General features: G+C 34.3%; 1 protein-coding gene across 2 annotated transcripts in view; it reads left to right on the plus strand.

Annotated features, from left to right (window-relative positions):
* Positions 1–8,183: 8,183 nt before the first annotated feature.
* The window catches only part of LOC132113482 (copper-transporting ATPase 1-like), a 34,937-nt gene continuing 15,285 nt past the window's right edge, over positions 8,184–27,835 (plus strand). For both annotated transcript variants that reach the window (XM_059521259.1, XM_059521260.1), the window contains exons 1-6: positions 8,184–8,303; positions 16,068–16,410; positions 17,450–18,121; positions 25,728–25,940; positions 27,293–27,456; positions 27,530–27,691. In XM_059521259.1, coding sequence (XP_059377242.1) covers positions 8,184–8,303; positions 16,068–16,410; positions 17,450–18,121; positions 25,728–25,940; positions 27,293–27,456; positions 27,530–27,691 — 1,674 coding nt within the window. The remainder of the gene's footprint in view (positions 8,304–16,067; positions 16,411–17,449; positions 18,122–25,727; positions 25,941–27,292; positions 27,457–27,529; positions 27,692–27,835) is intronic.

A 27,835-nucleotide genomic window follows, 5' to 3' on the forward strand; every position in this document is an offset into this window, starting at 1 on the left:
CATGCATCAAGGCCATAGGTTTACTGCTGCATCTGTGTCTGGGCAGCTGTTGTGAACTCGGGTTTACGGTCCACACTTGATCAGTGCATGCGTGTTATTTCTCATGCATGAATGTAATGTGTTCGATGGATGCAGCTGAGCCTTTTCCCTTCTGTGCAACCTAATTCCTGTTGTCATGCGGACCACATTTGTATGCACTTGTGCTTTGAGCTGCTCAAGTAATAATTGAGGTTTGCAGATGTTACATAATATCTAGACTCATTTATTCAGAGCTTGTTGTGCATGCTGACAGAAATACAAGCACCACAGTGAGATTAAGGAGGCTGGATCTTCCTTTTCTTATTATGAATTCCTAATAAATTTATTGACTCATAATGCTTGTTGATGGCTGTGTGTTTAATGCTCTAAGGCAGATCATACAGTCATGCGCTGGTTTTTGAATATTTAATTGCCCTGCTGACGTCTGGCTGACGTTCTTCACTCATGATGCGGTCAGTGATGACCTCACGCTCAGACGGATCACGGCTCGTTTCCGCATCCTTCCAGCATGTTGCAACACACACCACATTCAAGGCTCAGTATGAAAATGAATGTCTTGTGTTGATTCTGTTTGCAGAACCCAAGGCGGTTTTATGTAACCATGTCAGGCGGGTTTCTGACGGGACGCTTCTGCGATCTAGTGGTGCTCTGATAAACTGCAAACACAACCATCCATTTAGAGAGAGAGAGAGAGAGAGAGAGAGAGAGAGAGAGAAGACACAAGATGGTTGAAGTCTGAATGTCAGAACAACTGATGCTTTATTAAACCCACATGACACTGTTTTTAGGCAGACACTCGCTGTAAGATTTCTTCAAGGGCAGATACTTCAGGTTGTAAACCGAATTAAAACTGTTAAATGAAATGATACATTACAAATATTTATAATATATGCATATGAGTGTATTTTTTTAATTGCACAGATTCATATATTAAGTGATATAGATCCCCAAATAAATGCCACTTTGTGTCAGAAGCTTATTTAATAAAATAATATTTGATAACACATCTGTATGTAATATTTAAATGTGAAATTGTATGCATGTAAAAAAAAATTATTTAATAATAAAAAAAAAGATGGCTAATAACAGGTCAAAGAAAAACAAATAAGCCTACCATTAGATGCAATATTTAAATGCTTGGTGTTCTATGTGTATTATGAGAATTTTATTTTTAAATGTGCAATATGATTGATGTTTTCATTATGAGCAAACTTGATTTGGAAATTCAGTAATAGGTGAATCTAATTAAGAAAAAATATATATATTTTTAAATAAAATTTTATTTTCAGTTTTTGTTGGCTGTAACTGTTTTATTCAACACAGACTAACGCAAATAAATTCAAGAGAAATACAAATAACAACTTAAAAATAACAGACTTGCATTAAAAAAGGAAAACAACAACAATACCACAGTTTGTTAAAGCTTTAGTAATGAATGACTCCTAATACTGACCTCCCTTTGAAATATAAATGCTTTATATAGAGTATTAAACATTGTAACAAACATACTGTACAGTAAACACTTTCCAGTGAGCTCATTTGATGGTTGTTTGTGAAATACAGTGAAAGACACATTAATTGCAAATAGGGTTGGGTGATATGTCTAAAAATATTATTACAAAATGTTTCCACAACAAACGATATTGACATTATTAATGTCAATTATATGTTAAAAGAAATATTATCCACATTTTTGTTAGACCTTGCAAACAAAACTTTAAACTCCACAAAGCTAGGTTTTAATCTAGGGCCCCATGAAATCTGTTTTGGTTTCCCATAATTTTTGCTTCTAGATTCTGTGTTTATGATTCAATACAAATTTCTCATTAAACATGGTGTCCAGTGAAATCAATTACAGATCATGCTTTTAAAACTTAATCAAATTAAATTAATTTACAACAAAACATTGAATTTTTTATGTCAAGCGAGATGCGGCACAACACAACTGTATAAATTAATAATAATAATACAAAAATGTTATTCCTTAAAATGAATATCGTTTTTTTTTCATACTTTTTAATATAAAATATTAAATTCAGTATAGTTTTTTTATTATTATAAATTTGAGAGTTACATTTAAGTATACAGTACAATAGTTATATATTTCTGTTACAATTTCTTCAAGTGTCGTGAAGGTCTTTTAGTTTCCGTGTGTATTTGTATGAAGTTCACATAAAGAACTGGTTTCACGTGTGCACACTTTGCATTCAAATCCAATCACAAATCCTGTTTCTACAGCAGCTCCTCCACACTAACGATCCAGATGTGTCATCAGATGTTCCCAGGCTAAATTTTAATTACCCCATTCTGTCTAACATCTGCCGTGCCTGCCGACTGCTTGTCTAGACTGGATATCTAAATGTTTTCATGTATCGGCTGTTTCTTCCATGTGGGCATCATATCAGGAAACCAAATCTGGCCCAATAGAAAAAAAGGGAGGTGATTAAAATTCACTTTCATTGTAGACACACTTGTCAATAAGGTTGTGTGATATTGACAAAAAATTTATATCCGATATTATTTATAATCCGAAATTTGTCAGAAACCGATAATTAGCCGATATTGAGTGTGTTACTGTTACTGTGCTGACAGCTGACTCCCAAAACTTTTGATATTCTTCATATTGTGTGAGGTGGCCATTTTTTACCTTTATAAGCCAATTTTTTTTCTAACCTAATTAAACATGCATCATCTTTTGTGTCAAATACTTACATTTAATCAAACTCGAATGGTAAGAAATTATAGTGCTTTTTCCTATAAAATAAATCAGTATTAACAATCAAGGGTGTAGAGGTTGGATTTTGGCTTTGGTGGGGAATAACAGCAGAAAACCGACATCTAATTGTTTGATCAAAATTACTGCTACGGGACAATTTAGTTGTCACTGGATATCGGTAGGAACTCTACTAAACTCTACACCCTTTTCAACAACATTTTTCTTTTCTTAAAGTCCAGTTCTGGGGGAAAATCTTGCAAATCTTGCAGTTCTGACTTTACAACACAATTGCAACTTTATACCATGCAATTCTGACATTATAACATGTAACTGCAAATTTATATCTCGCAATTCTGAGGAAAAAATATATTAGAATTGTGAGTTTATATCATAAAATTCGGAGGAAAAAAAAGTCAAAGTTAAAAAGCTGCATAGCCTTTTTTATTATTTTTTTCAGTGACGGAAACAAGCTTCTACAGAAATGTTTTGGTTAGTTAAAGTTATAGTCGACAGAAATTACATTTATTCTTACTAAGTTTTCACTCAATGTTATTATTTCATTATTCATATACATTATTTCAAAGATGTTTTCAAAGAGAGGAGACTTATTATTATTATTATTTTATTTTTTTTTCACGTTGCCATAACTTGCAAAGTTACTTATTTTCATTCAAACAATAATCTTCAGTCCAACAATGATATGATATACATAGTGCCTGAAGAATTGCTACGGTTAAAATAAATAGGTTTATTTGGGATTTTGCAGGCCTGCAAAAGGATTTTTTGCAGGATTTTTGCCTGTTATAAAAACATCTGGATTATAAAATAAAAAAAGACATTCAAGTACGAGTTTAAAAAATATGTACCTTCTCAGTGGCATGCCGTATATCTTATATTAATGAATAAACTCATGCACAAAAAGACCAGGAGTGTATGAAAACATAAAGGGGTCAATTTCTTGACTTGAAACCAAGTTGATATGTTCATATTAGATCTGGCGTGACTCAGACGGTGATGCACTGACCTGCAGGAGACACATGAGGACAGCTGCTCATCTTTAGCAGCTTGAGCGTGTCACTGTTGTTGGCCACCAGTACCTTCAGGGAAGGGTCATCAACCGGTGTGTCATCAGTTTTTATAGAGGATAGAGCCTTGAAATTTACAAACACCACCGTCAAAGCTGAGACAAAATGTGAGTGAGAACAGAGCTGACGAGACCGAATCAGAGCCGCGGGCTCCTCATACCCTTTAAATCAAGCGTTATTTCATAATTTCACAGAAACTATGCTGCTGTCTGTAGTGTGGACATGCTGCTTCATTTTCAAACATGTCCAGATCAACATAAAACCACAAATGTATCTTTAAATATAATACTTATACTTTTTATTAAAACAAAGTCACAATTGAGTTCAAGCATTTTTACACTGCTTAACAAAAAACTACAATTATTACAATATTCACCCTCAGACCGTCCAAGATCTAGGTGACTTTTTTCCTTAGCAGAAGATTTTTAGCTGAAACTATGGTTCTTAGTGATTCATAAAAAGCAAGTTTTCGAGAATAAAAAAAAAGCATATCATTGAAAACAAAATTCTGCCAATATATTGAGGTCTTATGAAGCGAAACGATCGGTCTGTGCAAGAAACTTAACATTATTTACAAACATTATTATCAGTAATCTAGAGCCTCATGCAAACGGGAATCTGATTCTTTTTCACAAACTGGTTCTTTCAGACACTTTGTCTCAATGAACTGGTTCAATTCACTAGTTTATTAGCAGTGTTGGGCAGTAACTGGTTATTAGTAACCTGTTACTATAATGCAGTTACTTCTGACAGTAACTAATACTGTAATGCATTACTTTTTAAATAAATTAACTCCGTTACCGTTACCATATGGTCAGGGCCGGCTCTAGGTTATTTGGTGCCCAAGGCGAGAGAGATCAGTTCGAGAGTTCGGAGCGGGTTCGCGAATCATTTGAGTCAGGTCGGGAGTTCGGAGCGTGAATCATTTTAATCAGTTTGGGAGTTCGGAGCGTGAATCATTTGAGTCAGTTTGGGAGTTTGGAGCGGGTTCGCGGATCATTTGAATCAGTTCAGGAGTTCGTAGCTGGTACACGAATCATTTGAGTCACTTCTGGAGTTCAAAGCAGGTTCGCGAATCATTTAAGTCAGTTCGGGAGTTTGGAGCGGGTTCGCGAATCATTTGAGTCAGTTCGGGAGTTCGTAGTGGTTTCGCGAATCATTTGAGTCAGTTCGGGAGTTCGGAGCGGGTTCGCGAATCATTTGAGTCAGTTCGGAAGTTCGGAGCGGGTTCTCGAATCATTTGAGTCAGTTTGGGGATCGCGAATCATTTGAGTCAGCTCGGGAGTTCGGAGCGGGTTCGCGAATCATTTGAGTCAGTTCTGGAGTTCAAAGCGGGTTCGCGAATCATTTGAGTCAGTTTGGGAGTTCAGAGCATGAATCATTTGAGTCAGTTTGGCAGTTCGGAGCGAGAATCATTTGAGTCAGGTCGGGAGTTCGGAGCGTGAATCATTTTAATCAGTTCGGGAGGTCGGAGCGTGTTCGCGAATCATTTGAGTCAGTTCGGGAGTTCAAAGCTGGTTCGTGAATCATTTGAGTCAGTTTGTCCAGTGTTGGGCAGTAACGGGTTATTAGTAACGAGTTAGCCTACTGTAACGCAGTTACTTCTGACAGTAAGTAATACTGTAATGCATTACTTTTTAAATAAATTAACTCCATTACCATTACCATATGGTGCATTGTCTGTTACTTTTTAAAAAATTAATTAATTTTGACGGAAGTGCAGCCATCTGTTTGCAGCAGCGACGCATTGTAGGAATTGGTGGATGCCAACCACTGTAAACACGAAGACGCACTGTGGGCGTGTTTCCGTTTATTCAAGTATGTGCGGCAGTCATGGCGAGTCAAGGCGAGAGCAACACGAGTTTCTCAAAGTGGAAATATGCTCATTATTTCACTTTAGTTTTCTAAATTATTTAAATTATAGATCAATATTCTAATGAAAAAGAAGATATTCTTATTAAAATATTGCCAAGTTATTACTCCCGTTATTACACTTCTTTTGCATTGTGATAAGAACACATTAATATGCAAATTAGATAGATACATTGGGACTATTCTGGAACGTGAATATGAATGATTGATTTTTTAATTATGAAAAAGTGCGTGAAATATTTTTAATTGAAATATTCACAGCTTAAACGAACAACTACATTAAATTTCAGGACCTAAAGATGTAAGCCCTGGAAATACAAGGCATTAAAATGCAAGTACTGTTAATTCAATGCATTATTTTTTCAGATAGTGCTATTCAGTATGCTTTTTTGTTTCAAAGACATAAGTCATTATTTTACTTCCATAGGACTATCAGTTTATGGACATTTTACGCACATATTCAATAAAGTGCAATAGTATATCAAATTTTTTCTATCTTGCATAACTTAGTTGAGAATCATCTTTTTACAAAGTTTGATTAAAACCTGAAAACGGATAGTTGAATGTAAAAAATAAAACTATACAAGGATTTTTTTTGCCGTCCTCTACACAGAACATAGAATAAAATATGAATAAAATGTAGTTTTTCAAAAATACCTTTTCTCAACTTGTTTCTTATGCTCCAACCAAAATTTTTTTTGCTTTTCTGCTTCCCAGGAGCAAGTTTAAGTAAAAAAATAAAATAAGATAAACCTACAGAATAGTGGTGTGGATGTTGAGCTCAAATAAAAACACAGTACAGTAGTTTATCCCATCATATGTGGCTACCTAATAAAATCTGCCACAGGGCGACGCATTACTGAAGCGCTTGAATCTGCCACGACGTCCTCCGCGCCTGCGCAAATACAGCGGATGTTGATGTTCTCGAACGCGCTCAGAAAGACGTGTTTTGTTGTGGATGGTTGTGTGAAAAGGTGAAATCTCTACATTCCGCATGGATTTATCAATCTCCATCGTGACTTCTGCAGAGACAGCGCTCTCCTGCTGTCTGCGGACTCCACACGCGTCTGTAACAAGTGACTGAAGAGTTTAGTGAGGCTCAAACTTAATGTTCCCGTGACTTTGGATTCTCACTTCGCATGAAAGGTAAAGAAATCGTGCTGTTTTGTGCGCTTCGCGTCCGTTGTTTAGGTTCGCAGAGAGCCACAAATCTCCCGAAATCTGCCTCAAACACTCCCCTTCCCTCATTTAATCATTTTTATTTTTGTAAATAACGTTTGATCTCTTTATTTAATTATTTAGGAAACACTTTATAACAAGGATAATGCATTGACTAGCATTAAAAATGAGAAATACATTCGTTACAGTTATTTTAAATATATTTTTAAAGTTAATAAAATTAATTTATTATATATTGTAAAACATTACAAATGTATTTTATTGGTATTAAGACTATTATATATTATAAAATTCAATCTATTATATATTATAAAGTGTAATCAATTTATTAGATATTGGTATTAAAAATTATTATATATTATTAAATGTATATCGGTATTAAAAATTATAAAACATAATACATTTATATATATTCTTTATATACACACACACACACTCGCATATATATATATATATATATATATATATATATATATATATAATACAGTTTATTAAAAAAATAATTGTTAGTTGATGTTAGCTCAGGTGCATTACATAATATTAACAGATACAAATTTTGTTTTGAATAATGTACTAATACATGTTGAAATTAGTATAAACTTAGAATATTCAATACATTAGTGTTAGTTTATGTTGATCAATGCAGTTAACTAATGGTAAACCATTGTAACATAATTTTGAACCAAATAATAATTATTGTTTCATAGATCTAATGTAATCCCTTTTAATAATTCAAAATGGATTAAGCAGTAAGATAAAATATTGACTTGAGATTTTTTTTTTTTATCATTTTGGTGTCTTGAATTAAAATGTAAAGACAGACTTGTGGAGTGTAAAAATTGTGTAAATATAGATTTATTTAGTGCACGATGCTTAAGTTGTGGTCATGTTGGACATTTTGTCTCCAGGAAAAGCTTTAATTTAATTAAAATCAATTCCAATGTATCATTTACGATCAGAAGGTGTTTAATTATGTTTAATTTTAAGGACAGTCAAGTTTGTTGTTGTTGTTTTTTCATACATATGTTTAATACTTGCCAAAAAAGTGCCATCTTTGGTAATACCATGCTATTTTTGAATAACCCTAATTAACAACTTCGCTATATTCATGTAATTGTTATTCAGAGGTTGTGCCTGTTTTAAATATCCTGTCCAGAACTGCTTTAATTTGGTCGTTTCACTGTTTGTTGTCTAAAGAAGATGTAGCTAAACTGAAGGAAGTGTCTGATGATGTTTGTGGGTCTGTATCAGTTTTACATGTGTCTTGTTTTCTCTCTCCTTCCAATGGAGGAATGGCGTGGAGGGCTTATCTGTGTCATGTGACCCTCGGGGTCGAGGGCATGACCTGCGGCTCCTGCGTTCAGTCCATCGAGGGCCGGATTGGGGCTCTGCCGGGGGTCATTCATATACAGGTGAGAGTGACATTAATGCTGAACTCAACAAATGAACACAAGGTCGATGTGAGGTTTACCTCTTTGCATTCACCTTTTTATGAATATAATAATTGTAACTATCACCGTGCATGCTTGACCAATTAACAAGAGTGTTACTTCTTCATTGTGTGGGTTTCAAAATACTAATTCAGTCTATAAGCATTTTCTTTTAGTGTTTTTCCAGTAAACATTGTGCAAATATGTGTTGGATTGTACATACAGTGCTGTTAAAGAAGGGTCTTCTGCTTATTAAGGCTGCATTTATTTGATCAGAAAAATTGGAGAAAAAAAATCTGTAATATTGTGAAATATTATAACAATTTAAAATAAAGTTTTCTATTTTAATATACTTTAAAATAAATATTTATTGATTTATATAAAAAAGAATATTTATACTTTTGATATTTATACTAATAATATTTAATACTTATTATACTAATAATAATTCATACTAATAGTATTCATATTTATACTTTATTATCACTTTGTAATAAATTCAACTCATCTTTGCTGAATAAAAGCATTAATTTATTTCAGGAAAAATAAAAAAATTATAGTGCATATTGTTACTAAAGATTTATATTCTAAACAAATGCTTTTCTTTGTAACCTATTCAAATCCTATAAAACTAAAAACTAAATAGAATAAAAACGTATCACAGGTTCCCAAAAAAATTACGCAGCAAAATAGATTCAAACATTGATGATGAATCATCATATTAGAATGATTTCTGAAGATCATGTGACACTGAAGACTGGAGGAATGATGCTGAAAATACAGCTGCGCATCACAGAAATAAATTACAGTTTAATATATATTATAATAGAAATTAATTATTCTAAATGGTAATACATTTTCACAATATTACAGTTTCTCTGTATTTCAGATCACTTAAATAATGCCTTAATGAGCAGAATAATTTTTTTTAAACAATGAAAAACTTACTGATCCCAAACCTTTTAACGGCAGTGTAAAAAAAAAAAATATATATATATATATATATATATTGTGACGACCCTGAGTCTTCTGATTCTATTGATCCAGGTCATGAGAGCTCCTGATTGGTTTTCCTCATGCTAATTGATAATTAGCTAGAGTGTATATAAGAGTGCTGTGCTGTGTGCTTTATTTGGGACAGGCACTCTCTGGGGAAGCTGTCCTCATGAGTGGCTCCTTGTGTTTTCTCACACATTGCAGCCTCAAGATTTTGTTTTCCCTTACCCCTGGACTTATGTTTATAATTATTGGTTGTGATATATTTAATTAAATAAAACGTTTCTGCTTGATCCCTCTTTTGTGTTACGGCTTGGTACGAACTGGTCGTTAATAAAAGTTAATTAATTAATTAAAAGTTTATTAAGTTAATAAAATTAATTTATTATATATTGTAAAATCTAACAAATGTATTATATTGGTATTAAAACTATTATATATATTATTAAATTCAATTTATTATATTTTATAAAATGTAATCAATTTATTGCATATTGTTATTTAATATTATGATATATTATGAAATGTATATTGGTATTAAAAATTATATTATAAAATATAATACAGTTAAATATTATTATATATTAAATTATCTATTATAAAAATGTAATTTATTATAGATTATTATATATGATAAAATATAAAACCTGAATATATATATATATATACAGAATACAGTCTATTTAAAAATGTTATTGTATTTGTAAGTTGATGTTAGCTCAGGTGCATTACATAATATTAACAGATACAACTTTTGATTTGAATAATGTACTAATAAATGAATTAATTATTCAAAATGGATTAAACAGTAAAATAAACTAAATTTGAGTTGTTGTTTTTTTGTTATCATTTTGATGTCTTGTATTGTATATGTATATATTGTGTATCTATTTGCAGCATCTTAAATTGTAATATCTTCATGCTTAAAATGGCATGTATACTGAATGTTAAACAGTTATATAGTTGTATGTTAAAGGTATATTTACCACAATATAAGTTTATTGCTAGACCTTATACTCTATCTCTCTGAGCTCACGACTGGTCTGACCATGTGTTCAGTTTCACTATTATTAACACATTTCTCATGTGCAAATTCCATCTTTTATCCCTAAACAAACACAGAAACCTAACTGAGCCACAGATTAAATTTCCTGGTGTCCTTTTTCCATGAATCATTGTGTGTTTGATCAGACTCCTGTGCTTTCTGGGCGGCTGACAAAACAATCTGACAAAGATATGCTGGTGATAATATTTACCAAATAGCCTTCCCTCCAGCAACAGTTACGTGATTGACGAAAGCCACTCGTATGTTGAACTTAGATCCACAATCTAAATTGTGCTAATTCATCCTGGCCTTTCCCTTAAAACACAGTCACCCTGCAGACATGGGTCAAACGGGCAGATAATGAAATAGTTATTTATCTAAGATGTTGTTTTAACCTTTAAAAAGCCGTCTGGTGGTAAAGCTATTGACCAGTACGGTCAAATACAAAAGCTTTGTTACACACAGAAACAAACAGCAGTCAATGCACTCAACACAAAGAAGAGGCTATAGACCTGAAACTGTGCTGATTGTGTGGAAACAAACTTGTTTGGATTTCAGGGTTTAAGGGTCATATGATTCAGATTCCTAAAAATATTAAGCAGTTTCCAGCACTGATAATAAATCAGCATATTATAATGATTTGTGGAGGACCACGTGACACAAGACTGGAGAAATGATGCTGAAAATACAGCTTTGATCACTGAAATAAATGTTATTTTAAAGTATATTAAAAATAGAAAACAGTTATTTTAAATTGTAATAATAATTCACATTATTACTGTTTTTTCTGTATTTCTGATCAAATAAATGCAGCCCTGATCAGCAGAAGAGACTTCTTTAAAAATAAAAAAAATTAAAATTAAAAAAATCTTTTAAATGGTTGGAATTTTTCACTAAATGTGGGTCAAAACTAGAAATGTAACATAAAAACGTGTTTGACCTGTGAATTTTCAGCATCATTACAGGCAAAACTAAAAGCCTATCTCCTAGAGAAGTAAAATGATATTGTATCAGCCAATGTTGTTTTATTGTGCTTTATAAATAAAATAAACTGAACTGAAAAAAAAGCTTTCTCCATTTCCATTGAACTCAACATGATTGGATAAAAAAAATAAAAATGTAAGCATTCTAAAAGAATAAAAAATGTCCCAATTATGAGATAATTGTTCAGACGATCGTAGATAAAATATATGGCCTGAATTTATAGTCTAATGTAAACTTATAATGTGATGAAAATCTGTAAAAGTGCTGGCAATTGATCAATCGCTTCCAAAAGCTATATATATATATATATATATATTTGTGTGTGTGTGTACGGTGTACATTTATTATGTATATATATATATATAAGGGATGCACGGGTTGACCGGCCATAAATTGGTTTTTGGTCTTTTTTCGGCCGATTTTTCCGGAAGTGCGCTCGCGTACACAGACTACATTGTAATCGTTCGCTATGTCTTTGTGTGGAAGAGTATTTCGAAATCTGTGCGCAGGACACAGGCAGCCGATCAGTACTGGAAATGAAATTTTTTTTTTTATTAGAACTTGCATACACATTTGAAAAGCCAGAAATAAACGTCAGTTCTGCATTCGGATGATTATTTTTATTTTACCTTAAAATTACATAAACTTAATTTGATTTAAAAATCACCTGCTGTAGCACACATTCATCCAATTAAAACATTTTAGGGTAATGATTCACATCTATATTTTTTTACTTGAGACAATAAGTTATTTATTTTTCATTGGCTCAAGTAAAAAAATATAGATGTAAATCATTACCCTAATTTTTTATTTTTTTTAATTGGATGAATGAAACGCTTTGCATCTTTGTTTTATTCGCTCCAACATTATTTGATTTTAACATTTTGGAAAATGTATTTATATAGCATACTTTTATTTAGTCTCACTGGTAAAGACTTTTTTTTTTTTTTTTTACCAAATTTAAAAACTACAATACTGAATGCTGATTAAGAAACATCTTATTGAATGTGTGTTGATTGTGTTGTTTGGACTGTAGAACTATGCAGTTATTGCTTTTAATTTCACATGGTTACAGTTAATCTTTTCATTTAAGGCCAGTTCTATGTAGTTTCAACACAATTCAAAAACAAAAGCTAAATGCTGATGTCTGTACCATCTATGTTTGCATTGAATGTAGGCTAATTACTGTGCAGTTACTGACATTAATTTCTGATGGTTACGGTTATTGTTTTCAATAGCCAAAAGCCAGTTTGGCCTATTAAATACCAAATATCTTGTTTATGCATACTTTTCTTCTTTCTTGTTTGTTGCTTAAAAGATTTTAAAAAATCGGAAATCGGTATCGGCCAGTTTGCTTGTAAAAAAATTGGTATCGGAATCGGCCATGAAAAATCATGATCGGTGCATCCCGAATATATATATATATTAGGGGTTTAATGGTACGTGTATTCGTACCGGACCATTTCGGTACAGGGCTTTCGGTACGGTGCACGTGTGTACCGAATGACCGAATGCAATATTTTGTTTGCGGAACATAAGTACATTTTCGTGTTTCCAAACGAATGAAATCCCGCCCTGCAGCTGATTCTAAGGCCGGTGACACACTGGCTGCGTGGCGTTTCTGCTGCGTGGCGTGAGCGTGGCGTTTCTGCTGCGTGTTTTCTGTGTCTTTACACACCAGAATCGTGCCTGGCGCAGCGCTGGCGCTGCTGCTACTGTAGGTGACATAGAGGGAGACCGCCGACAGACCAGGATCTTGTCTTCACAACAATATCTATACTTCATGTTGAGCATAAATATAAAGCCTACTGATAAAGGACACCGTCAACAGTATTGACGGCAAAATAGACTATGTTTGACAGGTGCAATATGCCAGTGTGTCACCGGCCTAAGGTTTTCAAAAGGCATCACGCGAGTGTGAACATCACTACAACTAGGAAAAAACGATTGTAATTCAAACGCAGCTCCCGTCGACATTTAAACAGACCTTTGCTCTTAATTCAGATCGGTCCAACGCAATAACGAAATCTGAGCAGGTCTCAAAACTGAAACTGTTCATGCTGCACTTTACACTTTGGAAAAGTTATATTATATATTTTTTAAATGTGAGCAGGCCTACAAGCTGGGATTGGTAATGCTGCACTGTAATCATAGTTATTTATTTATATCTTTCATTATATTTTATTATATGATATTGGTTTGAGACTGAGAGTATTTTATTTAGTGGAGAACTTTGCAGCAGTATTTTATTTCTTATTCTTTTTTTATTTTATTTATATTTTATTAAAAAGTATTTCAAAAAAGAGTGTAAACAAATTGTAAAAAAAAGTTTATAGTAATAAACAACCTGCAGTTTAATGTTTGCATTTCTTTCCCTTACTGTACCGAAAATGAACTGAACCGTGACTTTAAAACCGAGGTACGTACCGAACCGTGATTTTTGCGTAGCGTTACACCCCTAATATATATATATATATATATATATATATATATATATATATATATATATATATATATATATATATAAAATACATATATAATACATACATGTGCATGTGTGTGTGTATATATATATATATATTTTTTTTATTTTTATATATACAACCCGAATTCCGGAAAAGTTGGGACGTTTTTTAAATTTTAATAAAATGAAAACTAAAAGACTTTCAAATCACATGAGCCAATATTTTATTCACAACAGAACATAGATAACGTAGCAAATGTTTAAACTGAGAAAGTTTACAATTTTATGCACAAAATGAGCTCATTTCAATTTTGATTTCTGCTACAGGTCTCAAAATAGTTGGGACGGGGCATGTTTACCATGGTGTAGCATCTCCTTTTCTTTTCAAAACAGTTTGAAGACGTCTGGGCATTGAGGCTATGAGTTGCTGGAGTTTTGCTGTTGGAATTTGGTCCCATTCTTGCCTTATATAGATTTCCAGCTGCTGAAGAGTTCGTGGTCGTCTTTGACGTATTTTTCATTTAATGATGCACCAAATGTTCTCTATAGGTGAAAGATCTGGACTGCAGGCAGGCCAGGTTAGCACCCGACTCTTCTACGACGAAGCCATGCTGTTGTTATAGCTGCAGTATGTGGTTTTGCATTGTCCTGCTGAAATAAACAAGGCCTTCCCTGAAATAGACGTTGTTTGGAGGGAAGCATATGTTGCACCTTTCAGCATTCACAGAGCCTTCCAAAACATGCAAGCTGCCCATACCGTATGCACTTATGCACCCCCATACCATCAGAGATGCTGGCTTTTGAACTGAACGCTGATAACATGCTGGAAGGTCTCCCTCCTCTTTAGCCCGGAGGACACGGCGTCCGTGATTTCCAACAAGAATGTCAAATTTGGACTCGTCTGACCATAAAACACTATTCCACTTTGAAATAGTCCATTTTAAATGAGCCTTGGCCCACAGGACACGACGGCGCTTCTGGAACATGTTCACATATGGCTTCCTTTTTGCATGATAGAGCTTTAGTTGGCATCTGCTGATGGCACGGCGGATTGTGTTTACCGACAGTGGTTTCTGAAAGTGTTCCTGGGCCCATTTAGTAATGTCATTGACACAATCATGCCGATGAGTGATGCAGTGTCGTCTGAGAGCCCGAAGACCACGGGCATCCAATAAAGGTCTCCGGCCTTGTCCCTTACGCACAGAGATTTCTCCAGTTTCTCTGAATCTTTTGATGATGTTATGCACTGTAGATGATGAGATTTGCAAAGCCTTTGCAATTTGACGTTGAGGAACATTGTTTTTAAAGTTTTTTTACTTACTATCTTTACTTCTGAGAGACTCTGCTTCTCTAAGACAAAGCTTTTATAGCTAATCATGTTACAGACCTGATATCAATTAACTTAATTAATCACTAGATGTTCTCCCAGCTGAATCTTTTCAAAACTGCTTGCTTTTTTAGCCATTTGTTGCCCCGTGCCAACTTTTTTGAGACCTGTAGCAGGCATTCAATTTTAAATGAGCTAATTAAGTGGATAAAAGTGTAAAATTTCTCAGTTTAAACATTTGCTACGTTATCTATGTTCTATTGTGAATAAAATATTGGCTCATGTGATTTGAAATTCCTTTAGTTTTCATTTTATTAAAATTTAAAAAACGTCCCAACTTTTCCGGAATTCGGGTTGTATTTAAATATATATATATATATATAAAATATTTACATTTGTATATAATATAAATTATGCACACACACACATATATACATATATATACATATGTATGTATGTATGTATATATATGTGTATGTATATATATGTGTATGTGTATATATATATATATATATATATATATATATATATATATATATATGTATTTATATGTAAATAATAAATATACACCGTACACACATATATTATGTAAATGAACTCCTTTATTTTGGATGTGATTAATCGTCTGTAATGTCAGAAGTCACATATGTGTGTATTTTGGTAAACTACTGTATGTATTTTCAGCTGTTACACCAGGGGTCAGTGAGTTTGCTTTAAAGGTTATCAAGAGAGCTATTAACATTAATCTGAAGAAGCATCATGTAGTGGAGTACACATATCTGCTGTATAATGATGTGTCGTGCAATCACAAGCACGTGTGGCATCTCTGGTTACTGGAACAATGCTGCTCTACGAGTCACTGTAAGGCTTTTATTGTGGCTCAATCTGACGGATTCGCACAGTATGAGCTTTTTCTTTTCTGTTCCACAGGTGTCTCTGGAGCAGAGTAACGTAACGGTGACGTATGAGCACACTCGGCACAGTCCAGAATCCTTAGCAGGAGCCATTGAAGACATGGGCTTTGAGTGCAGTCTTATTAATGCCTCGTCAGCAGCAGTCCGAACAGAAAGCACAGTCTTCAGCACAGACTCGATCCAGCGGCTCGGGGACGTGATGAGCTGCTTGGCTCCTGAAGCACAGGAAGGGCCGAGTCCTCGCTCCTCCGGCGGAGTCGAAGCGGTGAAAATGCGTGTTGAAGGAATGGTTTGTCTGTCCTGCACTACAACCATAGAGGGCAAGATCGGGAAGTTAAAAGGCATTGAGAAGATCAAAGGTATCATGTGACTTTTGCCTTTGCTTCAGTAAAACAATCTCCAGTGAACTTTAACATTTAATCCCGTCATGCGTTGGGAAGTTTATGTGGTAAAATCAACTTTAAGACCCGAGAGAACAGGTTTAGGAAAAAGTGAGCTTTTGTCCATGTCTTAACATTGTTTAGAGCATTAAAAATTATGTAAAAAAAATATATATATTTAATTCATAAGTTATACTGTGTCCTCGGTAGAGGACATTGGTACTCGATTTCTTTAAAAATAATAATAATAATAGTAATAATAAGACATGAATGAACATGCATTGGCAAAAACAATAGATTTGATTAATAAAAAAAAAAACAGAAACACATATACATATATTTTATTATCCAAAAAATTGATTAAAAAAAATGTTGCTTTAAAAAATAAATAAATCTTTGAGTAAAAAAAAAAAATTAAATATATATATATTTACTTTTTTTTTTTACTCAAAGATTTATTTTTTGTTTGCTTTTTTTGAGCAAAAAATGTCTAAATTATAAATGATTTTTTTGCGTAAAATTATATATATAAAAAAAAAAATCTCAAAAAATTTTGCAAAGATTTTTTTTTTTTTTTGCTTTTTAAGCTAAATAAAAATTATGTGTGTGTGTATATATATATATATATATATATGTACATCTTTTTCCCCCTTAAAATTATAATCAAAAATATTTTTTACTTTTGCATTTCAGGTATTGCTCTTTCACCAATAAGCACAATGTGAAGTCATACACATGGTTTAATTTACCTCATCTAGTGTACTGATTTATTACAGGCTATTAAATATTTTAATTAATATCAAAGACTTAGAAATGTGCTCTCTCTGTCTACAATATGACAAATGGCATAAACAAACACAATTTCAACAGTAAAATTCCCTATAGTAATTCCAATCATTACGATATTGCATGTTGATATAGTCACAGTTATCGTTTATTGACCTTAATGCGGTCTCGTCTTAGTCATGGGAAAAATTTACTCTAGAACTTATTTTTGGTTTTGTCTGTGCTTTTTCAGTCTCCCTCGCGTCCCAGGAGGCCGCTGTCCTCTACCTGCCTTGCGTCATCACGCTGGATGAGATTGTGAACCAAATCGAGGTGGCTGGTTTCAAAGCCATTGTTAAATCCAAACCTCGTCAGTTAAAGCTTTCAGCAAGTGAAGTTGAGCGCCTGCTCAGCGCTCACAAACAGACAGAGGAGAAGGTTTCAGAGCCGTCCACAGACTCCAGCATCACTACAGTGTTTCAGGTAACGGGAATGCAATGCAAGTCTTGCGTGGTCAATATTCAGGACAATATATCCAAGCTGCCTGGAGTGAGTTCGGTCGTGGTGTCCTTGGAGAACACACAAGCTACGATTGAACACAACCCAAAACAAACCTCAGCGGTGGAGCTACAGAAGGCCATCGAAGCCCTTCCTCCTGGGGACTTTAAAGCTATCCTCCCAGCTTCCCCGGAGCCAGGCTTCCTCCAGCCGCTGGGATCAGTCGCAGAGATCCACATCGAGGGCATGACCTGTGGCTCCTGTGTCCAGTCCATCGAGGGCCTGATCTCCCAGAAGAAAGGAGTGAGATCCGCCCAAGTGTCACTGGCCAATCATCAGGGAACCTTTGAGTTTGACCCTTTAGTGACGACTTCTGAGGAGCTGAGGGCCGCTATAGAGGACATGGGCTTCGACGCTTTTCTCCCTGGTAAGTGCTTCTTCTGTTAGTCTTTAAATCACGCAAATTGGAATAGCAAACCTTTTATAAACCAGTCGAAAGTCGTTGAGCTGTATTTGTAGCAATAGGCAAAAAAAAAGAAACACTGTATGGGTCAAAATGATACAAAAAAAATTTATGCCAGAAATCATAAGGGTATTAAGTAAAGATCATGTTCCATGAATATATTTAGTACATTTCCTACCTTAAATATATCAAAACTTAGTTTTTAATTAGTAATATGCATGGCTAATAGTGTTGTCACGGTACCAAAATTTCAGTATTCGGTACCGATACCAGTGAAAATCCACGGTTCTCGGTACCAATTTCGGTACCAAAGCAAAACACAATATGCTAATAAAAAAACACAAATAAAAACACACTTTTTATCACTATAAATAAAACCAACGCCATTCTTTATACTTATTTAAAATTGTGATTAAAGTTTTTTTTACAAGTAATACAATTATACAAAAAACAGTAAATAAGTTTCACCCAAATTTGTATTTGTCTTTTAATTAATGAAATTTTAACACATTCTATTTTTTGGTAAATAAAGGATTTGCTGTTAAAATTAAAACATGGAAGAAATATTGTGTGATTTATTTCTTTAAAAAGTTTTATTAATTTTCTCAACAGTATTAGCAGTATCACATACCTTCTATTAAATAATAGTAATATTTCTAGCACAATGCCTTCTTGTAAAAATGAAATTATTTTGACGGGTTGCCGTGAATACCTTTAAACTGACACTGGTTTTACTCAAATGAAATGGTAAAATGCTTGTGAAGTGACTCAGAACAGTTCTGGTGATGTTGTTTATGTATTTATGTCCTCATTGAGATGGCAGATGCTGAGATTACTGCAAATGTTACACGCTTCAGTCTATGCAACCCTCTTCGGACACCTCTGCCATTGAATCGCCATTGGGCATTAAATATTTTAGTTTACTCGCCAGACTGATATATAATTAGAACTTTAGTAATTAGAAGTAAACTTGATAACCGTGTTTAAATGCATATTAGTCAATTTAACTGAACATTTTAACTGGAATGGTGGTGGTGCTTTTTTTGTCATTCAGTGTTTCTGTAAAAAAAAAAAGGAGGTGAGAAAAACTAACAAGAATACTGATAAGATAATATTGATACGAATTCTAATAAGAAGAATTATAAAAACACACTAAAGATTACTAAGGATTATTTAGCTGCTGGATTCATGAATATTAATCAGGTTTTGTGCATTCGCTCGAACTGATTTGCTGAAATCAAAACGAACGATAATAGGTGAGCGCCAGCCAATGAGATTGCCATTAGCGCATTAACTCCACACACTTACGTTATCGGAAAACCCAGCTATTCTTAAAAGCGGAAGATTTCCATAGATATGCCACTATTTTGACAGGAAAAAATACAACCAAGAATAGTTTAAATGTAGTGCGTCAATTCTCTCTCTCGGTCTCTGCGTGTGTGACAGCGATCTGTGCGCCTTCACACTAGAGGTACACTAAACACAAGTGCGCTGTGCATCCATTGAGATGAACTGAATCACACAGATCTCCTGACTGAGAGTGAAACTTTAAAGCGCTCAGTCAGAGAGTGTTCGGCAAGTGAACATATATCTGAGCTAAACTTATACTTAGCCTCTAACTCACACAATGGCGAGTAAAATCGGAGAATTTATTAGCCATTGTCTAATATTAGAAATCATTTAGTCGCCAGAAGGAAGATTTATTAGCATATGCGAATGGTGTACTCGCAATTTAGAGGGTTGCTATGTAGTAAACAAACCCGCACGTCTCTGCCATTCATTCATTCACACAGAGACACGCAGATCATGCAGGATTCAGATTTCAACCAACTTTTGCGGCTTAACATTTAAAAATTAATTTATTATTAATTTATGCTAACTTTGACAAATTCTTTGACTGTCCATATTAAAATGTAAGTTTCATTTTCATGACTGGATTTTGAGATTCCGTCCGCGTCTTCTGCTTCACGGAAATCATAGCGCTGTATGCGTCAAGAACCGGGTTTGAACGGGACCTCGGTAGCCTACTACCGGTACTTACAGAGACCTGGTACCATCACATTTTCATTTTTTTAGTACCGACTTGGTACCGAAGTACCGGGTCTTTTGACAACACTAATGGCTAAGAACTTAATTTGGACAACTTTAAAGGCATTTTCTCAATATTTAAATGATTTTTTTTTGCACCCTCAGATTGTTTGTAGATGTAGTTGTAGTTAATGCATCTTTTTTGCAAAGATATTTAACAAGTGATTTGTTTAACATTTACATCATGTTGACTAGGGCCGCACAATTAATTTCATTTCTAATCGCGATTACAATTATGGTTGCTACAATTACGTAATTATTCAAAGCGACAATTAATCGTTCAAAGTCCAGTTATGTTATTCTGCGTGTTTAAGATGTGTGTGTGTTTTTAGATGTTATCTTAAGGTTTTTACCATTGTTTTAGTATAGCTATAATACCATTCATATTTATGATTTTTTTAATGATTTTTTGATTAAAGAAGAAACCAATCCGATGTATAATTCACATTTGATGCATAATGCTACAGGAAAGCACTAAAAGTTTTTCAGTTAGTGTTTTCATCTTGTTTATTTTCATATAAATATATGGCATGCAGTTGGATCAAACAATGGTATTAACAGTGTTGGGCAGTAACGGGTTATTAGTAACGCTGTTACTTCTGACAGTAACTAATACTGTAACGCATTACTTTTTAAATAAATTAACTCCGTTACCGTTACCATATGGTGCATTGTCCGTTACTTTTTTAAAAATTAATTAACTTTGACTGAAGTGCAGCCTAACCTGTTTGCAGCAGCGACGCATTGTAGGATTGGTGGATGCCAACCACTGTAAACACGAAGACGCACTGTGGGCGTGTCTCCGTTTATTCAAGTATGTGCGGCAGTCATGGCGAGTCAAGACGAGAGCAACATGAGTTTCTCAAAGTGGAAATATGCTCATTATTTCACTTTAGTTGAGCATAAAGACAAAAACCTATTAGTCAAATGTAAGCTGTGTCTTTCTGGTTCGAATGTCCTATCCTAGCCCACGAATTTCCAATCCGTGCGCTCAGATTTTGTAAACCGTACCCTCGGTTTTTGAATCTGTACCCACAAATTCATAATCTGTGCGCACACTTTCACAATCCGTTCCCATGGATTTGTAAACTGTAGCCTACTCACGGATTCATGCAGCAAGCTCCTACGTGTTAACATACAGTTTTAATGAATATTATTATGTGGAATAGGTCTACAGCAAAGTGTCTTAAGTGATTCTCTGTATGTTTTTCTCATACAGGTGAAACATTGTTGAAAACATGCAGCCTGTCTCTACTGTGGAGTCGCCGGCTTTCAGTCAGCTCCTTAGCATGATAACAGAGATTTCATTTTTAAACAGCATATAGTTGGGAGCGGGTTCGCAAATCATTTGAGTCGGTTCTGGAGTTCAAAGCGGGTTCGCGAATCATTTGAGTCAGTTTGGGAGTTCGGAGCATGAATCATTTGAGTCAGTTTGGCAGTTCGAAGCGTGAATCATTTGAGTCAGTTCGGGAGTTCGGAGCGGGTTCGCGAATCATTTGAGTCGGTTCTGGAGTTCAAAGCGGGTTCGCGAATCATTTGAGTCAGTTTGGGAGTTCGGAGCATGAATCATTTGAGTCAGTTTGGCAGTTCGAAGCGTGAATCATTTGAGTCAGTTCGGGAGTTCGGAGCGGGTTCGCGAATCATTTGAGTCAGTTCTGGAGTTCAAAGCGGGTTCGCGAATCATTTGAGTCATTTTGGGGATCGCGAGTCATTTGAATCAGTTTGGGAGTTCGAAGCGGGTTCGCAAATCCTTTGAGTCAGTATGGGAGTTCGGAGCGTGAATCATTCGGAGCTCGTTCGTGAATCATTTGAGTCAGTTTGGAAGTTTGGAGCAGGTTGGCGAATCATTTGAGTCAATTTGGGGTTCGCAAAACATTAAATCAGTTCGGGAGTTCGGAGTGGGTTCGCGAGTCATTTGCGTCAGCTTGGGAGTTCGGAGAGTGAATCATTTGAGTCGGTTTGGGAGTTCGGAGCGGCTTCGTAGATCATTTGAGTCAGTTCGAGAGTTCGGAGCGGGTTCGCAAATCATTTCAGTCAGTTTGGGAGTTCAAAGCGGGTTTGCGAATCATTTGAGTCAGTTTGGAAGTTTGAAGCAGGTTCGCGAATCATTTTATTCAGTTTGGGGTTCGCGAATCATTTGAGTCAGTTCGGGAGTTCAGAGCGGGATCGCGAATTATTTGAGTCAGTTCGGGAGTTCGTAGCGGGTTCACGAATCATTTGAGTCAGTTTGGCAGTTCAAAGCAGGTTCGCGAATCATTTGAGTCAGTTTGGGAGTTCAAAGCGGGTTCGCAAATCATTTGAGTCAGTTTGGGAGTTCAAAGCGGGTTCGCGAATCATTTGAGTCAGTTTGGGAGTTCAAAGCGGGTTCGCGAATCATTTGAGTCAGTTTGGAAGTTTGGAGCAGGTTCGCGAATCATTTGAGTCAGTTTGGAAGTTCGGAGCAGGTTCGCGAATCATTTGAGTCAGTTCGGGAGTTCAAAGCAGGTTCGCGAATCATTTGAGTCAGTTTGTCCAGTGTTGGGCAGTAACGGGTTATTAGTAACGCATTACTGTAATGCACCTACTTCTGACAGTAACTAATACTGTAACACATTACTTTTTAAATAAATTAACTCCGTTACCATTACCATATGGTGCATTGTCCATTACTTAAAAAAAATCAATTAATTTTGACTGAAGTGCAGCCTAACCTGTTTGCAGCAGCGACGCATTGTAGGATTGGTGGATGCCAACCACTGTAAACACGAAGACACACTGTGGGCGTGTCTCCGTTTATTCAAGTATGTGCGGCAGTCATGGCGAGTCAAGGCGAGAGCAACACGAGTTTCTCAAAGTGGAAATATGCTCATTATTTCACTTTAGTTGAGCATAAAGACAAAAACCTATTAGTCAAAAGTAAGCTGTGTCTTTCTGGTTCGAATTTCCAATCCGTGCGCTCAGGTTTTGTAAACCGTACCCTCGGTTTTTGAATCTGTACCCACGAATTCATAATCTGCGCGCACACTTTCACAATCCGTTCCCATGGATTTGTAAACTGTAGCCTACTCACGGATTCATGCAGCGAGCTCCTACGTGTTAACATACAGTTTTAATGAATATTATTATGTGGAATGGGTCTACAGCAAAGTGTCTTAAGTGATTCTCTGTATGTTTTTCTCATACAGGTGAAACATTGTTGAAAACATGCAGCCTGTCTCTACTGTGGAGTCGCCGGCTTTCAGTCAGCTCCTTAGCATGATAACAGAGATTTCATTTTTAAACATACATATCGAAATTGATTCTGAATAATTCAGATTGCTTTCATTTATTTATTTCAAAATATTTTGTGTTAAGTTGTCCATTGTTGATAGTTTTCATACTTAAGCTGTGAAAGGAACATTTTTAAGGGCTCAACACAACAGCTTTTATGATGCAGAAGCCACTTTAGCTTTTGATTCTGAATATATTATTCAGGTGTTTTGTTATTTATTTCAGAAATCCTTGTGATATACAATATTCAGTTTGTGCTGGTCTGACTCAATCAAAATAGTGTTTAAAAATTACTTTCTGTTTTACTTTGTGTTTGTATAGACCATAACGCATAAAAGTTACTTTTTGAATTAATTAACTAGTAACTGTAACTAGTTACTATTTTTTGTTAGTAACTAGCATAACACTGGGTATAAACCTCATTCAATGTAAATTGTGATCATCGTAATTAATAATCGCAATTACAATTTAAAGGGAATAATCAACAATTATGGTTTTTGTCAGCCCTAATGTTGACAGCTTCATGTGTGCTGCACTTGGAAAATAAATTTCTTTGACTAGAGGGTTAATAAAGAAAATGTTACTTGAATCATATTGTAGTTGCATTTTCAAGTTGACTAGTTCAAAATCATAAAAATCGAGAATCTGTTGTAAAAAAAAAAAAAGCTGATGAAAGTGTTAAGTCGCCCCTAAATAACAATTCTGTCAGGATTTCCATTCAGGTTTGAAACGCACTTGAAGATATTTTAATAAAAACTAAGAGATTTCTGTCCTTCCATTGAAAGTCTATTCTACCAAATTGTTGGCGCTTCGAAATACTCATAAAAAAGATATTGTAAAAGTAATCCATATCAGATTGGCTTGGTTTTTGTTTTTGCATTTGAGCTTCCATTTACCATGTTTAATACCATATCTGACTGGTTCCGAAAACAAGGAACTTGTGTCCTGGTCATATTTCACCGTTCCATAAAAAGAACGAAAACCATAAATGATGTTTTGCATTAAGACAATGAAGTCTAGTTTTGGGCGATTGGGATTTTCTGGCACTGTGACACTATTGTCATGACAAAAGCACATTTCCGTCGTAATTCTCAACCGCATTGTCATGTGTCCAGATGTTGTATTTATTTATAGAATACAGAAATGCAAGTCATCATGACTCAATGTAATATAAAAAGCAACCTAAGCGATACCATGATGTTTAAATGAAGAGTTTGGTTCCAAAACGCAATGAACCCATTCTGAATAATTTGAGTAAAAATGTGTTTTCTGTACAAAGAAAAAGGCTAGATGAAAACCACTATTTTCTGTTTCAAACTTTCACATAGTATCTTTATGTTATAATAACATAAATTCAGATCCAGATGTAGATTTTCAAAGAGTTATTTGAAAAAAATATTTTCCCCCCAAAATGCAATAAATCCATAATAAATTTTTTTCTCAAAATATAATAAATCCATTGAATCAATATGAAAGTTATTGTTCATATAGAAACTGTTGTTAAAATACACAGTAAGAACATAGTAAGTTGATCACAACTTGAAAACATGACCTAATAACTCTGCAAATATCACATTTTGCAAAAAACTTTTTTGACTTTTCAATACCGACAAAATACAATACTGATTTTGGCGTAACTCAAAAAAAAAATTGCCTTCATCCTGTTTTGGAACCAAACTCTTCATTCTCAGTACTCTATTTTTTTTTTTAGCTTCGCAGTAATTGTAACAATGTCACAGTCTTAATAATACTAATAGGCCTTTTGTAGATCTGTGTGTGTGTGTGTGTGTGTGTGTGTGTGTGTGTGTGTGTGTGTGTGTGTGTGTGTGTGTGTGTGTGTGTGTGTGTGTGTGTGAGAGAGAGAGAGAGAGAGAGAGAGAGAGAGAGAGAGCGCGTGTTTTTTAATAATTTTAATAATTTTTTTTCTTTTCTTTTTTTTTTGTGTGTGTGGGTAAAATATGAACCAGATATGTTCTTGCTAGATTTTGTGAAATTCACCTATCAACCACATCTATCTCGTTCTGTAAACATTTGATATAATTTTACTTTAGAGTAGCACAGTTTAATTTAATTAAACTAAAAGAATGGAACAAATTAAAAAGTTGTTTTCATGTCATTGCTTTGGAGTGCATATTGGTCAATTATAAAAAGCACAGCAGCAGTGCCCTACATTGTCTTTTCCACTGAAACTTAGTTAAAAGTCTCTTTTAACCTTGTCCTGTCATGTTTTCAGAGACAAATTCATTGGTGCCTTCAGTGGTCAAAAGCCAATCGCCGTCTGTCTGGAGCTCGTCGTTATCTCCAGTCCGGTCAGCCGTGAAAGAGACTGAAGCAGAGAGTTACGCTGAACCAACAAACAACATCTCCAAATGTTTTATCCAGATTGGTGGAATGACCTGTGCCTCCTGCGTGGCCAACATCGAGAGGAACCTGAAGAACAAGCACGGTATCCCAAATCAACCTTGTTTTAAACTGACTCTTAAAAGTAGCGTATTGATATAAAAAAGCAAAAAGGAAAAGAAAAAAAATGTTTTTTGGATATCAACATCATAAAATGCATGAAACATGACACTGCACCAGGGTTTCCTAAACTGGGCTTAATGTAAGAACTGCAGAGGGTTTTTGAGTTAATAAAAAGCAAGTACTTCATTAAATCATACAATGTCAAATAAAATTAATTTAAACACTTTGACACTAAAAATAAATATTTTATTTGTTTAGCTGAATGTCATTGACCCTCATTGTGAATATTAGAAAGGAATATTAAAAGAGAAAAAAGAATTAGAGAGAGTTAATGAATTATTAATAATTTATTACTGTTGTGTGAATAATATGTAATTGTAATCCATTAAAATGTATATCTAATTTGATTGTGAGCATTATAAGATGTAATTACTCTAATTAAAAGTACTTCATTTTTGTAATCTGATTATTTAATCCATATTACATGTTCAAGACTCATATTTATTGAAAGGAGAAAAGAAACTAGTTTGAGACTTGTGTAAGGATCTTTCGAGTGTAAATATATTTTAATAGAATGTTCAGTTTTACGATATAATTCAGAAAAAAAACTAAAAAGTCTCTCCTGGAAGAATTTTAGAATTTTTATCACTGATTAAAACTCAAAGATTGTATATGAGTTTTATCAGTACTATTGTTGTTTCTCTTATGTTTTTATATAATGATTTCCTAAAGAAAAATATATTATTGTTAATGATGTATTGAAATAATTTTTTTCTTAATTTTACGAAACGAATTAATAAATAAAATACAATAATAAATAAACAAGCATAAATAAACAAATAAATAAAAAAATAAGCATACAAATAAATAAAATAATAAAAGAATGAACAAATAATATTTTACTAATATTTTAATTTTATAATATTTTATTATATTTGATAAATAATAATATAAAATAATAAATTAATTAATATAACACCATTATATACATATTATAATATTTTAAATAAATATATATATATATATATATATATATTTTTTTTTTTTTTTTTTTTTTTTATTTATTTATTTAAAATATTATAATTAATATTTAATATATTTAATAATATATTTATATTTATATTTATATATATATTTAGCCAGCCAGCACTGGTAACCCCAGATCTTTATAAAATAAAATCATGCTAGAATTGCATTGTATTAAATCATAGTGATGGTGTCTAAAATTGATTAATCAGTACATCTGTTACAAATCTCATATTAATAGCTTTGTATACTTAATACAAAATCTACAAACGTTTGTATTTAGTGTGGCATCGTGCATTCTTCCCCCAGGTGTACACTCAGTTTTGGTTGCACTGATGGCTGGTAAAGCCGAGGTTCGCTACAGCGCCTCGATCATCGATCCTCAGAGAATAGCGGAGTTTATCCGAGAGCTCGGCTTCACGGCTTCAGTGATGGAGGATTACGACGGCTCCGATGGGACCCTGGAGCTTGTGGTTAGCTGTTGTTGATTTGTGATCCATTTTCTTATCAGCACAAGATTGAGGATGACGTGTCTGTGTTTAACAGGTCAGAGGGATGACATGTGCCTCCTGCGTTCACAAAATTGAGTCTAACCTGATGAAGCAGAAGGGCATCCTCTATGCTTCAGTTGCGTTGGCAACTAATAAAGCCCACATCAGATATGACCCAGAAGTGACCGGCCCGAGAGACGTGATCCGATGGATAGAGGTGAATTCACTGTCACGTTCACACAGATAAATGTGACCCTGGAGCACAAACCCAGTCTGAAGTCTCTGGGGTGTATTTGTAGCAATAGCCAAAAATAACATTGTATGGGTCAGAATTATAAATTTTTCTTTTATGCCAAAAATC

This window comes from Carassius carassius, chromosome 33 (genome assembly GCF_963082965.1).
Source record: "Carassius carassius chromosome 33, fCarCar2.1, whole genome shotgun sequence".
Taxonomy (NCBI): Eukaryota; Metazoa; Chordata; class Actinopteri; order Cypriniformes; family Cyprinidae; genus Carassius; species Carassius carassius.